At 39.2% G+C, this 22984-nt stretch overlaps 1 protein-coding gene across 2 annotated transcripts in view; it reads left to right on the forward strand.

Annotated features, from left to right (window-relative positions):
* The window catches only part of LOC115776812 (serine/threonine-protein kinase BRSK2-like), a 162504-nt gene that overhangs the window by 84434 nt on the left and 55086 nt on the right, over positions 1-22984 (forward strand). For both annotated transcript variants that reach the window (XM_030724587.1, XM_030724588.1), the window contains exon 3: positions 22553-22638. In XM_030724587.1, the coding sequence (XP_030580447.1) occupies positions 22553-22638 (86 nt within the window). The remainder of the gene's footprint in view (positions 1-22552; positions 22639-22984) is intronic.

Genomic DNA, 22984 nt, shown 5'->3' on the forward strand with positions numbered 1-22984 from the left:
TGATACATCAATACATCCACAATATTGGATGTGGCATATCTGTGCTGTAAACTAATACAAGTAAATGGACTGAACTTCATAAAGCACTTTTCTACAAAGTTCTTTAAGTTAATGCGTCTCATTCACACATTCAGTGTTAAATAATCCACCTATGTTTAGGGTATGTTTTTAGGAGTGTTTTCTGCTTCCAATGTTTGTCATGTTGTTGCTGTGATGATAAATGTCTATAATAACCAGATCCTGACATGTAGATATAACATCTGCATCACAAAGCATTTTTATATTTGGTGATATTTATCAATTTAAGTTAAAAAAATTAAAATTTAAGCATAAAATTTAACACAGCATTTCTTTAACAATGAGAAGACTCCCTCAGTGTTTTCGTTCTGTTTGGCACAAAGAGAGGGAAGAGGAAAAAAGAAACAGCTTTTTTTTTGCTCAAATGTATGAAAACATGTCTCTTCTCAATAAAAATATTTGTAACAAAAAATTCACAAAGAAAGAACAATATAGCATCCTCAACTGCACCAAAGAGTAATACGGTTAAATGTCTCTCTCTCTTCTGAGTCCCTGTTATATTTAATAATTGATCAACATATTGATAAATAGTTACAGCAGGATGAATATGTTAGTCTAAATGAATCGACACCCCTGAGTCACACTGTCAGAATGGTTCTGGTTTATCCAGAACACACATGCACAAACAAGCAGAACAAGTTGCTGTTTTCTCACCTTGACAAGCTCCAGCCATTGTTAACAGGACACAGACATGGCCATGAGAACGCCTACCCCATACACATTTAAGTACCCCCGCAATCAAGTGCAGTTAATCGTGCTTCCAGAGACAATAACCAACTGTGGCCACAAGATGGAGATGGTAGTAATATAAAGCAGCGATTTAGCCAGACGGCCAGATGTGGCTCATCCAAGATCGCTTGCTAATTGCAGAACTGAGGTGTAGCGAACCGATGAAATTCTCAGCCTGGCGCAAGAGGACGTCAGCCCGGTCATCAACTGCTGGCTAAAATGCGTAAAGAATGGTTATAATCAGGCACTAGAGATGCTTTAAGACAGAATGCTGTCTGAAATAAAAGGAAAGAGATCACTTTACTTTGGTGTGCTTTTGGATTTCACTAGACAAGCATTGCTTGCCCTGACACGAGACACGAGACATGGTCTTTTTTTTATCATCTGAGTGCACAGAAGCTCTAAACAGACAGCCTACAAAACAGCAAAACATCATTTGGTATGAATCAGACCACAGTTTTGCATCAATTTTGTGAACAAACAAACAGACAAACATATCAAAAACAATACCCCATTTCTCTAAGATGGAAGAGGCTGAAATGCTGTGCAGGCTGAGGGGAGCTGCAGAGTTGGTCATTTTCTGTAAGCTTGTCAAATCAGGGCCCTGTTTTGTAACTTAATAACTTAAAAAAAAGTCTCATATTTCTCGCTTTCTCTCACTGCACAGGAGCTCTGAATAGATTACAGTCTCTTACAGTTTTTTGCCTTATTATATTCTCTGTCATGCACAAAGTCAGTACACTTTATAGAGTGTCAGAACATTTTAATGTCTATAATTAGTAGTTTTAGACTGGATTACTGTCATGAAAAGATGTTTCTGACAGGACAGGCACAGCGAAACACCTACGCAGAGCACAAACTGTCAGAGTGAGGCTAAGGGTTACAGGTAGACTGGGGTTTTAATGTTTACGAGAAGCTAATTTTCTAAAGAAAAGGCCTGCATCATACCTCTCTGCTGATTCTGTTCACTTCCTCAGTACTTAGCATTGATATGAGTGTGTGTGTGTTTTCATGTGTTTGTGGAGGTCATCTGACCAGACAGTTAGCCTTTCCTATCTGCTGACAACTGTCCTTTTATTCTAATGAGCAAAGTCAGTGCGGAACATTTTGGCCACTTCTCAGTTAATGTTGGGAACTAATTAGTCATTAACACTGAAGTTAGTGTGGCTGTATAAGTGTGTTCAGTTGTCTAGTGCAGTAACAACTAATGAATGTTTCCAAGATAACAATAAAGTCAGCTTTAAGAGTGTGAAAGACATGATTGGCAGAAATAGGCCAGAGTGGCGAGACTGTTGTTGATTGGTTGCTGCCTCGATTCCTTGTTCCACCAGGAAAATGAATCTTACATGGAGACAGTTGAACAACACAATTTCTCCGACTGCTTTCCTCCACTGAGGTGTCCTTAAGCATGATGCCTAAAGGATTATTGCTGTTTACTGCCAGAACAGATGCTGAAGCTGAGTGGATGCTGACCCCAACAAAGCAAACAAAGCTTCATTTTCAAACAAAAGCAGAGATCAAGAGGCTCATTTCTACAGTAAATTTTTCCCATGAAGTGCTCAGTCTGTTGACTTTCACCCACTTTGTTGGCTTAGTGTAAATACTTAAATAGGCTATTGAAAGAAGTAGTTTCTGTATGTCTTTGCAGGTGTGTGAGCACATGAACATCACTGTGACTCTTTTCATTTCAGCTGCAGCATACATATTGCTCCAGATAACAAAAAAGGGCAAACTAAGCAGTGAAAAAGGAGCCTTTTAACCAGAGTGTTTTGGTTTTGTGCACATGTAAAACCTGCATCCTTACTAATTTTGGTGTAAAAAATCATTATGGTCTTGTGTGAGCACAGTGTATATAGATTGCTATATTAGTTTCTCACTTCTCTTTCTGTGAGATAAACACCACTCAGCTTGTTGTGTTTCCAGTTGGATGTGAATAGAGGAGCTGAAGGTAGCAGATGCTTCTATGTGCCCCTCAGCCGAAATGATTGCATTTTTTTTTCTGCTCTCTTCACTCATATCTGAGCTCTCCTTTCCTTTTGCCTGCTGACATAGTGGTGTTCACTGCCAGCCATTCCCTCCTCTCTCTGTCTGGGGGTTGCCCCAGCAGCTTTCTCTAATCTTTCGCGCCTCGGTTTTATTTTAGAAGAAGCCAAGGCCCTGTTGTCATGGCAACAGGCAGTTATTGGCTCAAGTTGTAGCCGTTGTGTTCTCATAAAATGAAGTCTAAGCAGCCACCTGAAAATATAGCAAAAGAAAACCCCAAAACCAAAACCAGATGGGATTTGAAGGAGATGCATGTTTAAAACATCACTGATGCTCCGCTCCTCCTGCTTCCGCTGGCATTTTGAAGAGACCCCATTTTGTCCCATTTTGTTTGACATTTTCAGATGTGCTGCAGGTTCCCTTTTTTTCTCATTCGCTCCTTTCCTTTGCTCCAAACTTGGTGAAGCATTGAATTTATTCTGTCGAGGTTTTGCACATGAACATCTCTTTTGTTCACAGTACAAAACACATTTACATTTCCCTTGTTCATTGTTACACGCGGGATCACCCAAATAATTTCCATATAAATACATTTTGTTTTCTTTTTGTCATTTCAGATCTTTATCCATGACTGATAAAGTTTAAAGCATTTCCACTGGCTCTACTAAACACACTTGATATGCTTGGAGAGAAAAGGTTGAGATTGCTAGCAGCAGTAGTTCTGGGGAATTAGCATTGTTGTATATTTTTTTAAGCCATGTATGGATTATACAAAGGGTGGCTAGTACTCCTTTACCTGCTTTCTCTGGTAGGGATGGCATCTGTTATTGGACATCACACAGGGTAACAATAGGACGCCGAGATTATAGAGAAAATCATTGAACTCTAGAGGCCAGTGCTATCCTACAGTGGCCAATCATTCCTTTGTTAATCAAACTTTATCTGTGTAGCACATTTTGAGCAGCTTAGAGTTAACCTTTATGTGTAGATCTTGTGCTTGCGTTGGTCTTGTCCAGGTGCCCCACTTTCACCCTATTAGAGACTTGCCTGCTGACTAATTCAATAGTCAATCAAATGGTGGCATGGCAGTAAAATAATCAATCACTGTTGCTTCACAGAAAAAAAGGCTCCTAGTTTGAACTAGCTGGCTGGCTTGGGCCTGTCTGTGTGGAGCTTTCATGTTCTTTATGTGCCTGCAAGGGTTGCTCCCACAGTCCAAAGACATGCTCTTGAAATGTGTGTCACAAACTGTATAAAAGATGGCTGTAGCTGCTGTGACATCACACACTGGTTTCTGAATCCTCATATTGGTGATGAAACTTTCCATTATTGCCATCTTTTTGTTTTTTAACCAAATGTGATGAGTGAGGAGTGGCTCTGACTGTGAAACTGCATGCTCGTTGGCCAGTGACTTGCCAATCACAATTTGTTAGCCAATGAGCGCATCCATAATAATCCTCCTTTCTGAAACTTAAAATGACCAAGATTTACAAAATGGACTCCAGTTACTCATCAAATCATACTATAAAAATTGCAGCATATGTATGTCTGCATGTATGTTCCCAAACTCCTCCTAGATTAATGTTTAAGCATATAAGCTACTGAAAGTACCACGATTCATCATCTATATTGTCATTAATTAAAACATTTACTTCAAATTAGAAGTACGTTTTTATTTTCCTGTTCATTTGTATATAGAAACTGTGTGATTTGTGAACATACACCATTTTTACGCAGGTAAATTGAACATTATGTTTGTATGTTCATATGCATGTCATACCTACGTGGGCACGAGAGGCTTTAGGTTTTAAGAATTAGCAAGTTTTTATTTCTGATCTGACGTGCCTGTCATGGTCCTGGGCCAGTCGCCCAGTGTTTTATGTTCTTGTTGTATAGTCTTTTTTATTATAGTTTCGCTGTTTCTGTCTCCCTGTGTTCTGTTGTGCTGGTGCCTGTTATCCCTTTGTGTCAATATCGTCAGGTGTCAAGTCGGTATGTACTATGTTAGGCTACTTCCTGTTTTATTTTGATTGTCGTCCGGTCTCTGTCTGTTGTGTTCAGTTTTGCTTCCCCTGGTCTTGTCCTTGTAGTTAGCGTCACCTGTGTTCCTGGCTGTTTCCACTTCCCTCGTTATCCTCCTGTGTATTTAAGTCCCATGTTTTCAGTGTCTGTTGTTGCGTCGTCGTCTTGTCTTCGTCTTGCTCTTCATTTCCCATGCTGTGTGCCTCTGTCAGTTTTCCCTATTTTTCTGGAAATCTAGTGAAGTTTAATTTTGTTCGTGCCTTTTGTTAGCTCTGCCAAATAAAGCCAAGTTTATATCCTACCTGTCTGGCGTATCCTGCGTTGGGGTCCTCCTTCCTGTCTACCACACAGCTGATCCATGACAGTGCCTTTACCATTCTACACCATTAATAGAGGGTGAAAGACGGTCACAACATGTCTGTGTAGGTTTTCAGTCATCCAGGTCATGTAGTCTCTGGAGCTTGAAAAACGGTGACTGGATGTTTTTAAGTTTCTTGAAGATAGTCCACCTTTCATCCGCAAAGGCTTCTTCACTTCTCAAACCGAATGGTGGCGAGTTCCAAGTATTTGAACCCTAGTGGGGCTGTCCCCGGGGGGTAGCCGTCAACCCACTATCGTTCATGTGCATAAGCACATGCGCCAAGGGGTGAAAAAAGGCATGGGTCATTACAATTGGTGGTTTGAGGTGAAAACAATGTTGGACTTCGCCTAACTCCATCAAGTGACCTATTGAGGTCACCTGAAGGAAGGGATGAATGGGGGTTGAGGCGCCTTGGGGAGGGAGCTCAGGGCTGCATTGTTGATGCAATCCACCTCCTCTGTTGATGGTCATTCACAGTGGACATAGGTGGCTTCTCTAACTCCTCTTGCAAACCATCTGTCTTCCCGGTCCAAACACTAGCATCCTCAAAAGAGTCCCCTTTATGTAGATGTACAGCTGAGTGTTGTCCTGTTGAGGTGGCTCTTCTATGTTATGCCATGCGTTTGTGCAAAGGCTGTTTGTAGAGGTCTGAGCCCTCTTAATTGCACTGCACAGCATACACTATGTTGCTTAGCTTGTGTTTGGGAGTTTTGTCCTCGGGATGAACCCGTTTTTGTCTTAGTGTGACTACGTCTGAAACATACTGGGATGTCATGCTTGGAGAAAATTCACCTGAGTTTCTGTGACAAGCCTGCCACATAAAAAAAAGGGGATGAAAATGTTGTTCTGTTTGTCATTCACATTCTCCCTAGTTTGTGTCTGACCTTCTTTCCTGTGCACCTTTGCTGATTTGATGAAGGCCCAGTTGGGATAACCACATGTTTTAAGAGCTTTCTTTACCTGTGAGTGTGCCTTTTGTTTTGCTTCTTCCTTAGAGGGACCATTTTCTGCCTGGTGTTGCAGGGTCCTGATCACTCCAAGTTTGTGTTCCTATTATCCCACTTCCAAGTTACTGTTCCTGGAATGTGCTGTACTTATTGAGGAAGATGGAAGCCTCGGCACTGAAGTTTACCAGAAGCCCACACACAGAGACCAGTACCTGCTCTTTGACTTCCTGGAACACAAACTTGGGATGATCAGGACCGTGCAACACTGGGCAGAAAACCAACAAATCTGTTATTTTGCATCACACAATTATTGTTTATTTATATTTATTTGGATAACTTCCAACAATGCAGTTTGAAATGGGTAAACACCGGCACCGGTGCCTGGCTAAAAATCAGTCACTCATGTCTGAGGATGAACAACGTGAACAAGCATCGCAGGCTAGTATAGTTTAACAGAGTTGTATTTTTAGAGTGGCAACATTTAAATGTCAAATCCAAATGTGTTAAATGTTTACTTCATGGGTCACGTATAGCACAATTTCAACAATAAATAGAAAATAAATACTATAAATTGAACATTCCCTTTGTTCTAGTGTAAAGAACACTATTCTCTGGCTATCCATATACTTTCAGCTATGTTGTTACCCTCAACTTTGTTCCCATCTCTGCCTTACAGCCCTCTGTGGTCTCTGCCTTTGTCATGTGCTGCACTTCATGCAAACATGCTATAGTGTGTATATCTACCACCCATGAGTGGTTTCTGTTGAGATGAGCAGCATGATATTTATAGAACTGCTTCAGACATCAACACCTTACACAAGTCTCAGCATCACCCTGCCTGGCACCGACATGTCAGTCCTGGCATTTACAGCCTTGTTAGAGGAAGCCCGGGTTACTAACAGGTCGAGTACAGAAACAGCTCAGGACTGATTGAAACAACTATAGTACATGTCAGTCTCACACTGACACAGATTTTGAAAGTATAGTTTGTTTGTCTGATGTGGTCTTCTACCTTTTCTCATGTCCCATTGCTGGTATTAATTGATATTGAGAAACAGTGTTTTCACCATTTAGAAGTTACAGTCTGACCAAGCAAAAACCTAAACAAGTCTTTAAGGTAAAAGTAAAACATTCCAGTTAATTTCAATAAAATGTGTCAAAGTCTCATCATAATAATTCTAAACAGATTGAAACTGGGTGATTAATTAAATTCATTTCAGCTGTGATTTTGGGGTTCAATTATTATGAAAACAATCTTTTTTTTTTTCTTTTGCATTCATGTTTGCTCTCATTTTGTCTTGTATTATAAATTAAACATATAGCTTAACTTTTTCCCCCTCCCCAAAAGCCCAAACTCACTACCTGGTTTAGTTTATGCAGGGTGTCTGGATGAGAATGAACAAGATCTATCTAGAACAAGTAAACATCATAAAAGCTTTCTGTAGGTGAACCTTTGGAAGAATCTCTAATGGCTGTTTGCTCCTGCTTTTGACTCTGATGGTTTCTCCATCTTTGGTGGCGCACAGCCAAGGTGTTGGTTGGCTGATGGCTCTACTGTATATTAGATCATTTTTGCCATAATTGAGCTGCCCTAAAAAAGCCCTACTCTTAAAAAATTACCTTAATAAAAGGTTTGTGTCTAGAACTGCTTAAGTGCTTTAACTCTGGAAAAACATCTGCAGGAACACTTTGTGCTTAAGCTGTGTTGGTCTATTTCACTCTTAATCTACTCTTTGGATTATTCTGTATTGTGGGTACTTCTTATATTCTTTGTATATACTTAAATTTGAAGGGATGAAGGTTAATAATTACGACATATTACTAATTTGTTACTAATTTAGCGGGCTGTCACCTGTTTGCACATCTGGCAGTCACATGATATTGCTGTCATATTTGTCTCCACACATGATGCCACCCCCAGTACATGGGGCCTAAAATTTTAGAAATAACCATTAACTGACATTGTACATTAATAAAATATGAATAATCACCAATTGAATCAGCCTAAAACACAGCTTTCATGAATGTAATATTTGCAGTGTTGCAATTGTTCAATTCATTGTTTTGGTGTAATTTGAACATACAGTACCAGTCAAAAGTTTGTCCAAACCTTTGACTGGTACTGTATCAGTTCATCACAGCTAATTCTCTTTAATCCATCTCCCATCTTCTTATCCAGCTAGTATCAAACAATGGTAGTATACAATTAAAAAAATTCTACCAAGTGCCTTCTCTGTGTCCGCTTCATGTGCTAAATCTTTTTCCTGTGGGAGCACTTGTGTTGTAAGCGTGAAATACAGGAACAGCATGTGGAAAGGGAGGGTGATTCTCAGTGTGTGTGCATGCTCGTGTATTTGATTAAATCACCCCCACCCCCCCCAACTGAAGTGCAGTGGATTGTGTGTCTAAGCTCTTCAGAGGTTGAATCCGGCCCCCTCATGCCTGATCGGACTCATTTCATCTCCTCAACGTCTGGCTGGTTGTGTTAATGGTGTCAATACTGACTTAAAGTGTGTTTATTCTACACGGCTTCTGTTGCATGGAGAGAGAGAGTGTGTGTGTGTGTGTGTGTGTGTGTAGACTTGTGTTAGCACTTGTGGGGCACTGAACACCCAGTGCCTCACCATATGTGTGGGGGCCATACATACAGTTACTGTTACTTTATTTACATTACACTGTGTCTGTCTGTCATAAGAGTTCAATATTCCAGTCAGAAATTAAACCATTGATTAAGCCATTGATTAAACTTGTGTTTTTCCAATGTAGATCAATGAATGAGATCAATTAAATTTTCTTTGAGTGTGGGGCTAGGCTAACAGTCTCCTTCTTAAACAGTTTGAATGTTCTTTAATGTAAGTATAGTTTTTTCTTGCTGTGTGCCACTTAAAAGTCTGACCAAAAACAGCCCAACCCAAAGTTTCCAAAGGGAACTGATAACAGCTGAACAATAATGCCACTCTGATGGTGATTTGAGATGATATCATTCAGGCCAAACTAAAACACTTTCCTGATCAATCTTGTAATGAGGTTTGAGCCCTAACCCTTAGTTCACTCCTCGTTCTCAGACAGCATGTTGTGCTCATTTGTCAGGTGCCACCTGCATGTCACCAGTGCTTAGGTTAGGTTAGGTTAAGGTACCATAAGCTGCACTGCACTGCACTTAGAACAACTTTTAGATTTAGGAAAATATTATGGTTTAAATTAAAATGCATTCCTTTCATTGAAAAATAATAATTTGGAAGCACATCGTGCAACACTGTGAAAGGTCACCTTGTGCATAACTGAAACACACCAGGAGGAGTGAGCATGGCCTGAAAGAATATTTTTAATTTGTTGAGAAACGAAGAAACTAAGTTTGTCCAACATGGAGGTAGAGCTTGCCAAGATAAGTTGTACAAAAATAAAATAAGAGTCAAGTTTGGTATTACTGATAGAATTTCTAAGAAAATCAAACTATAAATTAAGATTGCATGCATCAGATTTTTTCCCCCATCTGTATTATGGCACTTGGTAAGTGAGACAAGCTGTTTTTAGAGGTTTGGAATATAAAAGCACGGTGACAAAAATGAAATTTAAAAAGTAAAGGCTTAAGGTCCTCGGGGAAGTTCCACTCTTAGACTGGACAGTGTTTTTGTACCTGCTGGACCTTCAGTCTGTCATTTTGGATGTCTTCACTTCTTTTGAGTGACACAGCTGCGATGGAGTGGACAGCAGATGAGTGAAAGTATTCTGATTGTAGTCCGCCACAGAAGAGAGTGTCTGCCCTTTACCCATGATTAACCACTGACCTTCATCCACTCCCTGTCACATCAGCCAGCCCGCGCTCCGCATGATTGTTGTTCATGTATTCTGATTGATGCAGTTGCACAGTGAAGAGGCTGTGAAAGCTGCCGGCTCCATCTCACTTATCACCAAGACGTCTGCAGGGAAAAGAACTGGGCACACTGCCTGGTAGTTACCCAGCAGCTCCAGCAGCAGGATGGGAGACACTCCCTGCTGATGCCTGAGATGCAGACATTTCCTCTGCTTTCCTTTCCTCACTTTGTTTCCTTTTGTCTTTTATTCCCCTTTCTCTTTGCCTCCCTTTATTTCCTGTCCTGTTCATGTTGTAAACTCTCTTCCTTGTAATTTTACTCTCCTTTCCTGTCCTCTGCTCCTTTCTTCTTTATTTTCTTTCTGTTCCTTTTCCTTTTAATCTCCACTCATTTCTCTTTTCCTCATCCTCTTCTTTATCTTGTCTTGGTTCTCATCTTTTTCTTTTCTTTTCTGTTATTTTCTATCCCATTGCATTCTCCAGTATATTACTCTCCCATTTCCTTTCCTCTCCAGCTTTTTGGTTCTTTCTTTTCCTTTATTTCCTGTCCTGTTCTTATTTTAACAACTTTTCCCATTGCTTTTACTTTCTTACGGTTTCCTTCCACATCGGCTCCTTTCCTTTATTTTTTCTCTCTTGTCCTCTCATGTCTTCTTCTCTCTTTTCCTTTTATCTTGTTATCTACTTTTTCATTTCTTTCCTTTACTTCACATTAAAAATGCTTTTTATCACCACTCTTCTTCTTTCCTTTCCCATGCTCTCTTCTGCTTTTCTGCTTTTCTCCTCCCTTCCCTTGCCCAGACATCATAGCAACAGATGGCAGTTTGATTACAGAGTGGATGTTCCAATCTATCGCCCGTTGTGCCCCTCAGCCCTGTATCATGTTTCAGTTAAATAGAGATTTGGAAGCAGTCAGTCCTCATAATTCATTAAGAGTAGCAATCGTGCGTGGAGGTATTGACTGGAGGAGGATGTTGGCATCAGTCCAGAGCTCTCAGTCTCCCAATGAAGCATTACACCTGGCAAGTGACAAGGACTGGTAAAATTAGGCTCCAGTGGAAAAATCCATTTGCATCACCCTAACGCTCAGACTAAGTTCTGAAGTCACTGCGTGTAGACCTCATTCTGAAAACTTTGCACATTTCAAACTTTGAACCACCTGCTAACCACCAACTCTCTTTTAATGGGAACTAAAAGAGAAAGAGAGAGAAATTGCATATTGATTTTAGTGTGGACATCCAGATCATACAGTAAAAACTGCTGGTAGGAATATTCTGTCTCAGTTTTTTAAATATAAAAATGTAATAAGTAGTATCCCTTGCATTTCTTGTATGGGACAATGCATTCTAGTGACATATGAAGCACATCAAAGCGTCCACATCCATCGTTCTCAAGTCCATATACCGCTTGACTTTACATAACTGTCATCTTCCTGATGTTCATTTGTCAACATATGCAGCTCTCCTATTTAATTTTCAAATTGTCACATGCTTACTGTATCTTCACTTGGCACTTATGGCTGTATGATTGGGCTGTGCTAATAACGTCACTTGACTTTGTCAGTGTGCTTTTTTTTGTATTTTTGGCTGGATGCTTCTTTGTTTATGTGTGAGAGTAGTATTTCTGGGTTTTTTTGGCCAGGATGTGGACTCAGAGAGATGAGCGCTTACAGGAGTGGAGAAGTGGAGAGTGTATCAGATCAGTGCTGTTTATCGTCTGTTCTTGCAAATGAGTCACTTAGTGTGTTTAAAAGGCATGTCGCAAAATTGACTCACTCTGATTGAAACCATTTGGTGCTGCAAGGTCTGAGTCACAGCCCATATGGCAGGTCTTAGGTTACCATCAATCTTCCCCATATGACTTCACACTTGGCTCAGAAACACATAAGGGAGGTGAGGGGAAACTAAGTCAGGAAAGCTCACATCTGAGCAGGTTCACTACTTTATGTGTCCGTCATGTGATTGTTTAGGAAATACCTTTGAAAGTCAGCTTGGTCAGTTATTGCTGAAAACGTCTTTACAACCAGGCTTTTTGTTCCTATGCTTTGATATATCATTTCACACCATTCATTTAACACAATAAAACTAATAATATCGCTTACTGTCACACTTCTCAATATTCACATTGGATGACTCATCAAAAAAATTACCCTGCCATCTCCACTGTAGATCCAGAATTGTTTATAAACCTCAGATATAAATGGCCACACCATTTATATCTGTTATTATAGCCATTATAAAGATTATGGTAAATTACACTTAATTGCATTGAATGGTTATGCAGTACTGAGTCCTATCTGCAGAGTAGGAGTTAAAGCTTCCATGCTATTTTCTCATACCGTGTCTTTGCACTGAAGACACTGGTTGATGTGCAACATTGTCTAAATGTGGATTTTCATGAAGAAAAATTTCCATTGTCTGTGAGCTACTCTGTTCATTTAAACGCTCACTGAGGTAAATTTAGTTGTGCTTTGCTGCCCACCAACACTTCTTAAAACCAAAATATGGGTCCCAGTTATTTATGAATTTTTTTTAGAGAATAAACCCTTTCTAGAGTCATGTAAGCACCTTGAGGCGACTGCTGTTGTGATTTGGCACTATATAAATAATATTATATTGAATAATTTCTAGTTTACAAAGTGTCAAATACTGGTGTTTTGACAAAGCTTCTGCTGTCTCAAAGGTGACTATGGCATCACTGTGTGTGTGTGTGTGTGTGTGTGTGTGTGTGTGTGTGTGTGTGTGTGTGTGTGTGTGTGTGTGTGTGTGTGTGGGTGTGTATTTTTTTTTCAGAAATTGAACCTAAATAGTTTTGGTAGCTAAACCTAACCAGTGAGTGAGCTTAAATACAAAAGTCATTGAAAATGAAACAAATCAGCAAGTGAATGCAAAGTGAAACAAAGTGCAAAACACAAAACGTCTAACTAGGACATGCCCTGCAGTTTCTAGCTGACAAACCACTGATGTATTCTAACCTCTTAAGACTTCCAAATGCTGACGGTTACTCCTAACAAGAGTCTCTCTCAGGTGAAATGCAGGCCTCACTGCAAGAAAGTAGTGTGACTTTTTCAAGATTCACAATAAAGAGGCAGCTCGGCAAAAATGGGATGCGTGGTTGGTTGCCAGAAAAAAGACATTACTTCAACAATGCCATGAAAAAAAACATGATTACAGTATGCCAGACAGCACCTAGAAAAGCCTCAGAACTTCTGGAACAAAGTCATTTGGAGTGATGAGACCAAAACTGAACTTTACGGTTACAGTGGTAAGCGCATGAAGAATGGAGGTGGCTCTCTGATGTTTTGCGAGCTGCAAAGTGAGTGGGTAGAGCAAAAAAAAAAAAAGGGAGGGTTGTGGAGTGGCCATTACAGTCCTCTGACTTTGGTGTCATTGAGCCCCTTTGGGGATATGTCAGTTCATGCAATACAACCCATGTATTTGTTTTCTTTATTGCTGTGTTTTCTTGATTGGGCTATTCTGTGATTCCTTGTGGTTTATTTGAATCCCATTAAAATTATGTAATATGTTTTGCCTTTCTTAAAAGCAAGATACACATTTTACAAATTCTGCCAACGTATGTTAACTTAAAAGCACAACTGTAATGCAGTTGTGAGAAAAACTGTGGAATGAAAAAGACGTGATGATTAATTGGGTTAATGTACTGTCTGGATAGTAATGACTACTGTGTATCACAAAGTCTCCTGTATAAAGTCCTTTGGCCTTTCTAGATACTCACATATATGTTAAGGAGCTTGGACATCCACACAACTTTAGTTTAGTGACTTTTCTTTATTTTAGTATATATTTATTGTTGACTGTTATGCATAATGTTGTGTGGTCTGAACAGCACTTGGTCAACTAAGGTTGCTTTAAATGTCCTATAGAAATGAACTTTGATTTGAATTGACTTGATTTGAACATTGGGTCTGATCAGATCTCTATCTGCTTGTATTGAATAAAGGATAAAACATCTCCATATTGTAGTACAGTATGTCAAATCTAGTCCTAGATAATATGTCAGAGGATGATAGGACAGATGTTTTGGACACATGGGCATGTAGGTATGTGAGGACAGAAAGACGTGTAGCAACACAGACACTAGCTGGTGAAGTTGTTTGTATGTGTAGTCTGTTAGGCAGAAAGAGGAGCAGGGATATTTTGATATCTTGGGAAGATAAAAAACATTTTTGAACTCGGATGGAAGGAGGGAAAGAGGAAGAGGTGAAGAGAGAATTAACCAACTCATTTACACCCCTGGGACTCTGATGAGCTCACCACAGGAGCACTACGTGCGAGTCCAGTGTGAGTTTTTCAGTAAATTAGCACAGAAACACAGAATATTAAGCTGTCACAAACTGTAAGTTGCACCAACTGCTGCTGAATTAAACTTTTACTCCAATTTACCTCGTTAAATAAATAAGGCAGTGTATTTTCTAAATTTAGGTTAAGCTGTTGGTAATGTTAAGATAACATCAAACACACATTTTTTCATCAATGCATGCTTTAGTGCAGAAATGCTTTTTACCCAACAAGAGCAGAGCCATGCCTTTATTTGGCACCATCATAAATCTTCAAAGAGATTGCCCGGCTGCAATGTCAGAGCCAAATTTTCATTTTCACTATGTGCTCTTAATATTGACATTTTAGTAGGAATGTGATCGCTGAAAGATCTTTGATCTTGTGTTCTTCCTGTGGCAGGTGGATATTTTAACTCCTTTTTGTAACAGTCTGACAAACCACCTCTCACAGAGCTTATTGCCGTTTAAGGTATCTTTCAGGAAACTGACAGGTAATAAAGCAAGAGAACGATGGAACAATGGCATGTCAATGAAAGCTGCAACCCTGGGAGCTGAAAAATGAAGCCGGAAGTGCCAGAGCTGCAGTTCCTCTAATGGCCACTTGAAGTTGAATCTGAAAGTGAGTCACTCCCACAGACTCAGTGGTTAAAATTGCAATAAAATTAACATGTTTGCAATCTGGTACCAAAGAAAAAAGTAAATGCAACACATAAAACCCTTCATAAAATTGGTATGTAATGGTGATTTGTTTATTTATTGCTTACATATTTAGATGTCGTTAATGCTTAAGGGGAATAGCCAGTTGAAAAACTGGCTTGAAACAACTTAAATACCATCATTCTGTGGAATGATCCATGAGGCATTTGGAAGAAGAATTATAGGATGAGAGGAGGGAAGACAAGTTTGTGTGACAGAATACATTTACTATACCAGTGGTTCTCAAACGTCTTCCATCATGCCCCACTTTGCAGTGACGTCAGGGGGGCACAAAGGAGGATTTTACTAGTCAATATAACTGCAGTGAATTTTCTTCTTCCACCATGAAAATTATTCCGATGTTAAACATTTGCTCCACATGACTTTTCTCCCAGGTCATTTGCGTATCTTTTGTCCTCTAAGCATAGGTCCTCTACCAGAGACTTAGGAGCTTGAGGGTCCTGCGCAGTATCTTTGCTGTTCCCAGGACTGTGTTCTTCTTCTTCAGAGATCTCGGATGTCATTCCTGGAATCTGCTGAAGCCACTCTTCTAGTTTGGGGATAACTTCCCCGAGTGTTCCAGGGATAACTGGCTTGTGGTGGCCAAGCATGCATAGTGACATCACTGTTTGATCCTTCAGTGTCAGCTCTTACTGTAATTGTGAAGCAGAATTCACCAAGTGTTGGATTGTTCACCCACTAATAGGGAACGTGAGCTGGGTTTAGACCAGGGATCCTCAAATCCAGGCCTTGAGGTCCGGTGTCCTGCAGATTTTAGATGTGTCCCTGATCCAACACACCTGAATCAAATGGCTGAATTACCTCCTCACTATGCAGTCAAGTTCTCCAGAGTCCTGCTAATGACTTCTATATTTGACTCAGGTGTGTTGAAGCAGAGACACATCTAAAAGGTGTAGGACACCAGACCTCGAGGCCTGGATTTGAGGATCCCTGGTTTAGACCATTGTGTTACTGGTTAGTTTTACCCTACTGATAATGTGTTGTTGCAATAGTAATCCTGCTCAGTATGAAAAGAACCACAGGTTCATACATTTGGTGTGTGTGCTTGGCTAAAGAGGCAATGGTGAAGCTACCATCTGCATGATTATGACTGAATATCTCTAAGTCAGAATCCTGTCTAGACGCAGTGATGCCGTGGTGCTGTGGATCTTCAGTTGGTCTTAGATAGCTGGCTATCCAAGACCAACCCAACCCCCAGCCTAGCCTGACGATGGTCGCCCCATACAGTCTTGCACTCATGTTTGTGGAGAACCTATATATATATATATGTATATATATATATATATATATATATATATATATATATATATATATATATATATATATATATATATATATAGATATCTATATATATATATATATCTATATATATATATAGATATCTATATATATATATATATCTATATATATATATAGATATCTATATATATATATATATCTATATATATATATATATATATATATATATATATATATATATATATATATATATATATATATATATATATAGATATATATATATATAGATATATATATATATATATAGATATAGATGGATATAGATATATAGATATACATATCTATATATATTTATATCTATATCTATATATATAGATAGATAGATAGATTGCTCATATTAAACATGGGCAACATAACATGGTCAGCGCACAAGTACTCCCTGTAAGTCAAGACCCTCAGACTGCAATAGTTTTTTTCTACTGTTGGATCTACAGTATATTATGTCATTGAGAGCACACACAGCTCTGGCTGTGACCACAGAAACTCTGCTCAGCTGCTGTTCAAACCTTCTCTTTGTGAGGAATAGCCAGTAGGAGTAAAGTTAGCTCAAAGGGAGAGTGGCAGCTTGTTTCAGACAGTAGATGAATTGACGGACTGCATCAAAGCCCAGTATGTGATAAATAGCAACTATTTTTGAACTATGAGTCATGGAAAGCTACTCCACTGAAGTCCCAGAATAAAAATACAGAGTTAGAAATGAGCATAAGAGGTGCTTTTTGAAGTGGTTAGAAATACCAGCATTGTTGGAATGACTGATAATCACCAAATCAACACACAAGACCCTTTTTTTTCAATATATTTTTTTTAAATTCTGGCTTCCAGATAAGGATATGGTTTGAAAACAACTATATCATCATTATTATTATTATTATTATTGTTTCATCTTTGAATAGCCACCCAGACAGCTGACTTTAACCTTGCTTCATAAACCAAACACTGAACCTTAACTCTGGATGCAAACAACAGTAACCCTGATATCAGTATCAGATAACAGTATCAGAGATACTCTCACTGACAGTGGTCCAATATATAAATTTATTCTTAAACAATAATGTATTTATGTTAATGTATCATTAATCCAAAGGTTAATTCAACTTAAAGCCCACACTTCTTTGTCTCTTATAAGCTGCATTATGCGTGCACCAACTTGATAAAAGCTTATATGTTAATGCCTTTTTAATGACACTGAACAAAGCTGGAGACATTGCTACTAATTCGCCTCAACCCAGAGGATGAGGCGGAGATAATTAACGTGAGTGAGGGACAGTGGGTGAAGGATAGACAGGTCTCAGACAAGATCACAGTAACAGTGTTTCACCTGTGTTACCACTCGCTTTTCTCCCACCCTACCCCAGTCTTCTCTGCATGCCTTCACACTTTATTACTACACATTAAAAAACCATATGGGTGGTAATTGAGCTTAATAAATGTCAGCATCATAGCTCACATGGGGATGGCCGAGGTTCAGTGTCTGTTTGCCTTGAACATGAGTTTAATTAGCCTCTGCCATGCTACAGTGTGTGCACAATTGTGTGAGGAGATGAAAATGAGGCTAATTAAATGTAGTAGCAGGAGGATGGGCTGATGTGCTGCACCTGCAGCCACTATGCACCTGAAGGTGGGAACATGTACACCTGGTAACCCAAACTGTGCTTATCATAATGTTAAAACTACTGACAGGTGAAAGATATAACACCTATATAACACCCCTCACGCTGACATGTACAGTACCTCTTACCTAAACATTGTTGCAAACTAAGCACACCTCTGATGGCAGTGGCACACCCCGGTTGCTGCAGCCTCACCTAGCATGACAGGAGCGGCTTTGGGAACAACAATGAGTTCATGGCATTGGCCCAGCCTCCCAACACATCAGATGCCAATCCAAACAAGCATTGATGCGATGGGTCAGAACAAGCCTGATCCACTGGGACCCCACTTCATATCCCACAGAACTGAAAGGATCTGATGGAAAATTTGCCAGTACTAGTCCCAGGACAAGCCCAGGGGTCCTGGGTTCATGCTCTCAATGGTCAGAGCTGTTATGGCAGCACAAGAGGGACACATTATTAAGCAGGCAGTTCTTTTGTTTGTTTGTTTGGCCTTTTTGCCTTTATTAGATAGTGCAGAGTGAAGAGAGATACAAGGGAAGACATGCAGGAAAGGCCCACAGGTCAGACGTGAACCTGGGCAGCCCGCACCTCAAGCATGTTGTCAGGTGGTCACCTGCTCATCCACTGAGTCACCCTGGCACCCAAGCAGGCAGTTTTAATGCTGGTGGTTTTAATGGTTGATTTGTTTTATAGACAAATGGATGAGATGACACTTCCCTAACAGCCAACAACTTACCAAAATGGATTCGTCCTTCTGGTAACCTCATTTGCAGTGAGAGTCTGTGTGGTAATTGGGTGGTTAAAAGAAGATGTGCAGGCAGAGGTTCTGAACACTGGTATTGCAAATTTCAGTTCATGATTCTTTTTTTTCAAAGTACGTTTTCAGCACCAACAAGGAAGGTAACCCTTTCTCCTAGAAATGACTCAAATAAGTTCTTTTTTTGCAAGTGCAAATAAATTTAGGAAACTTGATTGCATTTTATATTAATTTAGACAGACCCTATGACCATCAAAGGAGGGCATTGCATCAGCATTTTATTTTCTCCTTAAATCTCCTCCTTCTAATTTTGATGATTATGGGCCTTAGGACAGTCACAGTGCATCAAAATCATCCCTCTTCATTCCAAACCTCCTCTGTACTTTGTCAGCATGGCTCCCTGTGATGAAAACTTTGGTTGTTTTTAACATTTAAAAGTCCATTCAGTGTTGTCCAATATTTCTCTTTCACTTCTGGTGTTGTGCAGTCCATTTTTTGATCATACTACAGAGCTCAAATATTTCTGGCTTTACAGTTAAATCATTTGTTAATAGATTTGAACCTTGACCTCTATCATATCAGGACATTGTTATTTTACTGTTAATAAACGCATGAGCTCATGGACAATTTTTTGTAGAGAGCTGGTCTCAGCTGAGTTTTCTTTAAATGCATCTATTTGCATATGTGCCCCCCCCCTCCAAAAAAAAAAAAAAAAAAAATACTAATTATTCCTGGTTTCCTTTCAGGTATAAGAGAGAGACCAAATGTGAAACACTCTTGGAGTACACATTTGTTCTAAGAGTTTTTTTCTGCATAAGTTCTTGCCTTCTTTTACTCTTTTTACTGGCTCACATTCCCACCTTGAATGGTATCAGATCATCAGATGTGTGTAGCTGAACAATGCTGAGTGGAGGGCAAAATGATTAGGTATTTTATTGGGTCATATGTTATCGTTTGAATATTTCTTTTGATTTTTATTTTGTCAATACAGCTCAAGATTTTAAGATCAAAGGATTTTTGCCTCAGAAGCCAGAAAAGATGCCACGAGCCTTGAGAAATTAACCTGGTGATATAAATAGAAACGTGTTGCCTTTCTCACCGGCTTTGGGAGAGGAGATAACAAGAGTAAAGGGAGAAGTTACTGTGGTCTGGGAAGCAAATGGTCCAAAGATTAAAGGTAATTTTTTTTATCATTTATTTGTTCCAGCCACCACCGCTCGCTGTGACAGCACTTTGACCAGTGGCGACTTTGATAGAAAAGAAATTCCATTTTCTGGTGTCCTCTGTCCTTTGTCACATCAGCCCTAAGCAGGAGCACCAGAGGATCACTCCTATTTCAGGCCAGCTTGTTGACACATAAAGAGCAGGAAAAGTGTCATGAGGACAGAGTGAGTGATGGATGACTGATGGCATTTCTGTGTTGTGCTGCTTAAAGCACAGTCGTGACAAGAATCTGAAATCAATAGGACATGTCAGCGGTTTAGCGTAGATTCCCACGACAACTTCATCACTGTGTGTATTTTTTGTTTTAAACGCATAAACACATAAAACTGATCTGCTTGTCAATATTGATAACATAGCTAATGCAATTGATAATCAGTTTTTTGTGCAGGTCAGGCTGATTTACAGGTGTCCACAGTGTAATCAAGCTGGACCCTGACATACTGACACACTGAGGTCTCTGAGAGTAGTCAGGAATATTTACCTTATAAAATGGTTTGTTGTCATCTTTAATCACAGAAACATGTTTTTCTTACTTAATCGATTTAAACTTATTTGCCAAATATTAAAAGAATCAAATGTTAATGATTCACTGACACAAAAATGACAGAAAAATAATAACTTGACTTAAAAGACCCTGCAGATCTTTTTTAGACACGTATCCCTGCACACCATCCTTTGGTGGTTTTCTTCCTGTGGAATAAGTCTTCTATGCACCAAAGGCTGGAAAGTTTCCTGCTGTCAGACTCGATTGTTTGTGCTCAAAATTTTCTGACTTGACGTCACTTTCATTCCTAATTTAGCCCTCTATCCACAGAATTTACATTAGCACGGCAAACATAAATAGCTCTGAGATGTTTAATAAGATATTGAACTGTTGGTGTCCAGTGAGAAACTACTGCTATGCTTTTATTTTCTGCAGCACAGAGGTCTAAACTCAGTTTACCCTCCGGCCTGCTGAGGTGCCAACTGGCAGTAAATCCTGAGCACAGCAGTCAGGTTAGCAGTGAAACAGCTCTGGGCAGCATCTGTACAACTACTGCATCATTTCATGATGCTCACCTGCAGGCAAGAATGATTTAAAGCTGATCTCTTGTCACAGAATCTGTTATTTTATACTTTCCTGCTGTGTGAGTCTCTGTTAGAACAGCTTCATCATGAAAGGACTGGGCAATGTATTTTTTTTTTTTAATAAAACATCACTCAAACAGGAGGAAATAATAGATTTATAAAATTCAAGCTGACATATTTTTCTCAGTTGTGGAATAATACAACTTAATAATACAACTATTAGTAGCAACAAAGAAGAAGGACAGAAGGATGAAGAAGATCCAGATGTCTGAATGATTAGTTAAACGAGACCATTATACAGCATCACACAATGATGCTTCCAATATCTGTGTGTGTGTGTGTGTGTGTGTGTGTGTGTGTGTGTGTGTGTGTGTGTGTGTGTGTGTGTGTGTGTGTGTGTGTGTGTGTGTGTGAGAAATCAGGCAGATGACTCACATCTGTATTCAAACTGTATGAGGTGGCTGATGTTTGGACATTAATGTTTGCTTTCTCACTGGTGCAGGAAGTGCATCTTAGTGGCATCCTAAATGGCTTCCCTACCTTTTCCTGTGTTTTTCATTGTTTGCATTTGTTACATAAAGCAAAAGTAATATTTGTTCTTTTTTTTTTATTTTTTAAATGACTCAAACTGTGTAAGTCCAAAAATAAAAATAATCATAGAGAATTTTATTGTTAAGATTTGTAATCACATGTAGGCCATTTCTGCTCCCACAGTTCTCCATAAATCAATAAAGAAACATCCTCAAATGTCTGGCAGTTTGTAGCCATTCCACCTCTCATGAGACCTCGTGAAGAATGGCAAAGATGACGTACAGTTTAATAAATTGTGTTATGTCTGCAGGTGTTTATCACAACTGTTACAGAAGTATGGTTATTTTTGGATCGCCAGTACCACTTCTTTATAACATGTATGAATACAATCATCTCTGTAATATCTCAGTTATATTCATGAAATGTTAGATAAATCATGGGTAATTCACAAGCATTCTGGTGTGTACATGAAATATGCAATTATTTATTAACTGTTTTATCTGTCAATTGATGTCATCCTTATACTGCAAGCTTCTCTCTCTCCAGGCTGTTTTATTTTGGTGTTTTTGTGGTCAGCAGTTTTTCTTTGTATCATAGCAGCTTGATATGAAAAACACAAACTGTTCTGATTTGTTGCTGCTGCACGTGTCAGACCTTACTTTGATTATCCAGCCACTGGTGGCTCAAACATACAGTATTTGTGTTAAAGCTTCAGTCTTTTAACATGGCAGCCTCCTGACAACAGGACAATGAGCTTTACAAGTGTGTGAACTTTACAAGTTCACTATGACAGAACAGCTTGAGAGCAGGGAGAGGATACTGAGCCAGTGGTTTAGGGAGATTCAAACCCAGTCCTTTGTCTTATGGCACATTGTTCGCTTGTTCAACTTGGTGAGCTATACTGGTACCACGTGTGAGGGGTTTTCAGCAAGCAACAAACAACCTGAGTGTGAATCCCTGCAGGGCCTCTTGGTAATATAATAATATAAGAGATACTCTCTGTATGCCTCTGTGTAATCTTGCTGAGTGTTGTTATTTTTATTCTGAAGAGGAGATTAACATCTGATTGTTTGCTTCCACCTTTTTTGTCTTTTGTTTGTGTTTGTCTTCAGGTGGAGCGGGAGATAGCCATTCTGAAACTCATAGAGCATCCTCATGTTTTAAAGCTGCATGACGTCTATGAAAATAAGAAATACCTGTGAGTATATTTTTCTATAAGAACTTTAACTTACACTATCAAAAGTTTAAAAGAAAACAGACTGATGAGCATGAAGTCAAAAACAACAAAAAAACTAAAATAAATGAGAACTAAACACAAGTTCAAACTGAGTCTTTCTTTTAAGTTGCTCCTGTTACCACCAGTTAATATTACACAGTGACAAAGTAATTCAATTAAGAATAAGCTAAAACAAAAACCTCATTGCATGTTTTGCTTTAAATTTGTTAGATTTCTTGTAAACATTTCTGCGAACTGATAGCAACTGTTGTCCTTGCAGAATGCAAGGCTGTGTCTAAAGTAAGACATGGGGTATACTCTACTACAT

Source organism: Archocentrus centrarchus, unplaced genomic scaffold (genome assembly GCF_007364275.1).
Source record: "Archocentrus centrarchus isolate MPI-CPG fArcCen1 unplaced genomic scaffold, fArcCen1 scaffold_37_ctg1, whole genome shotgun sequence".
NCBI lineage: Eukaryota > Metazoa > Chordata > Actinopteri > Cichliformes > Cichlidae > Archocentrus > Archocentrus centrarchus.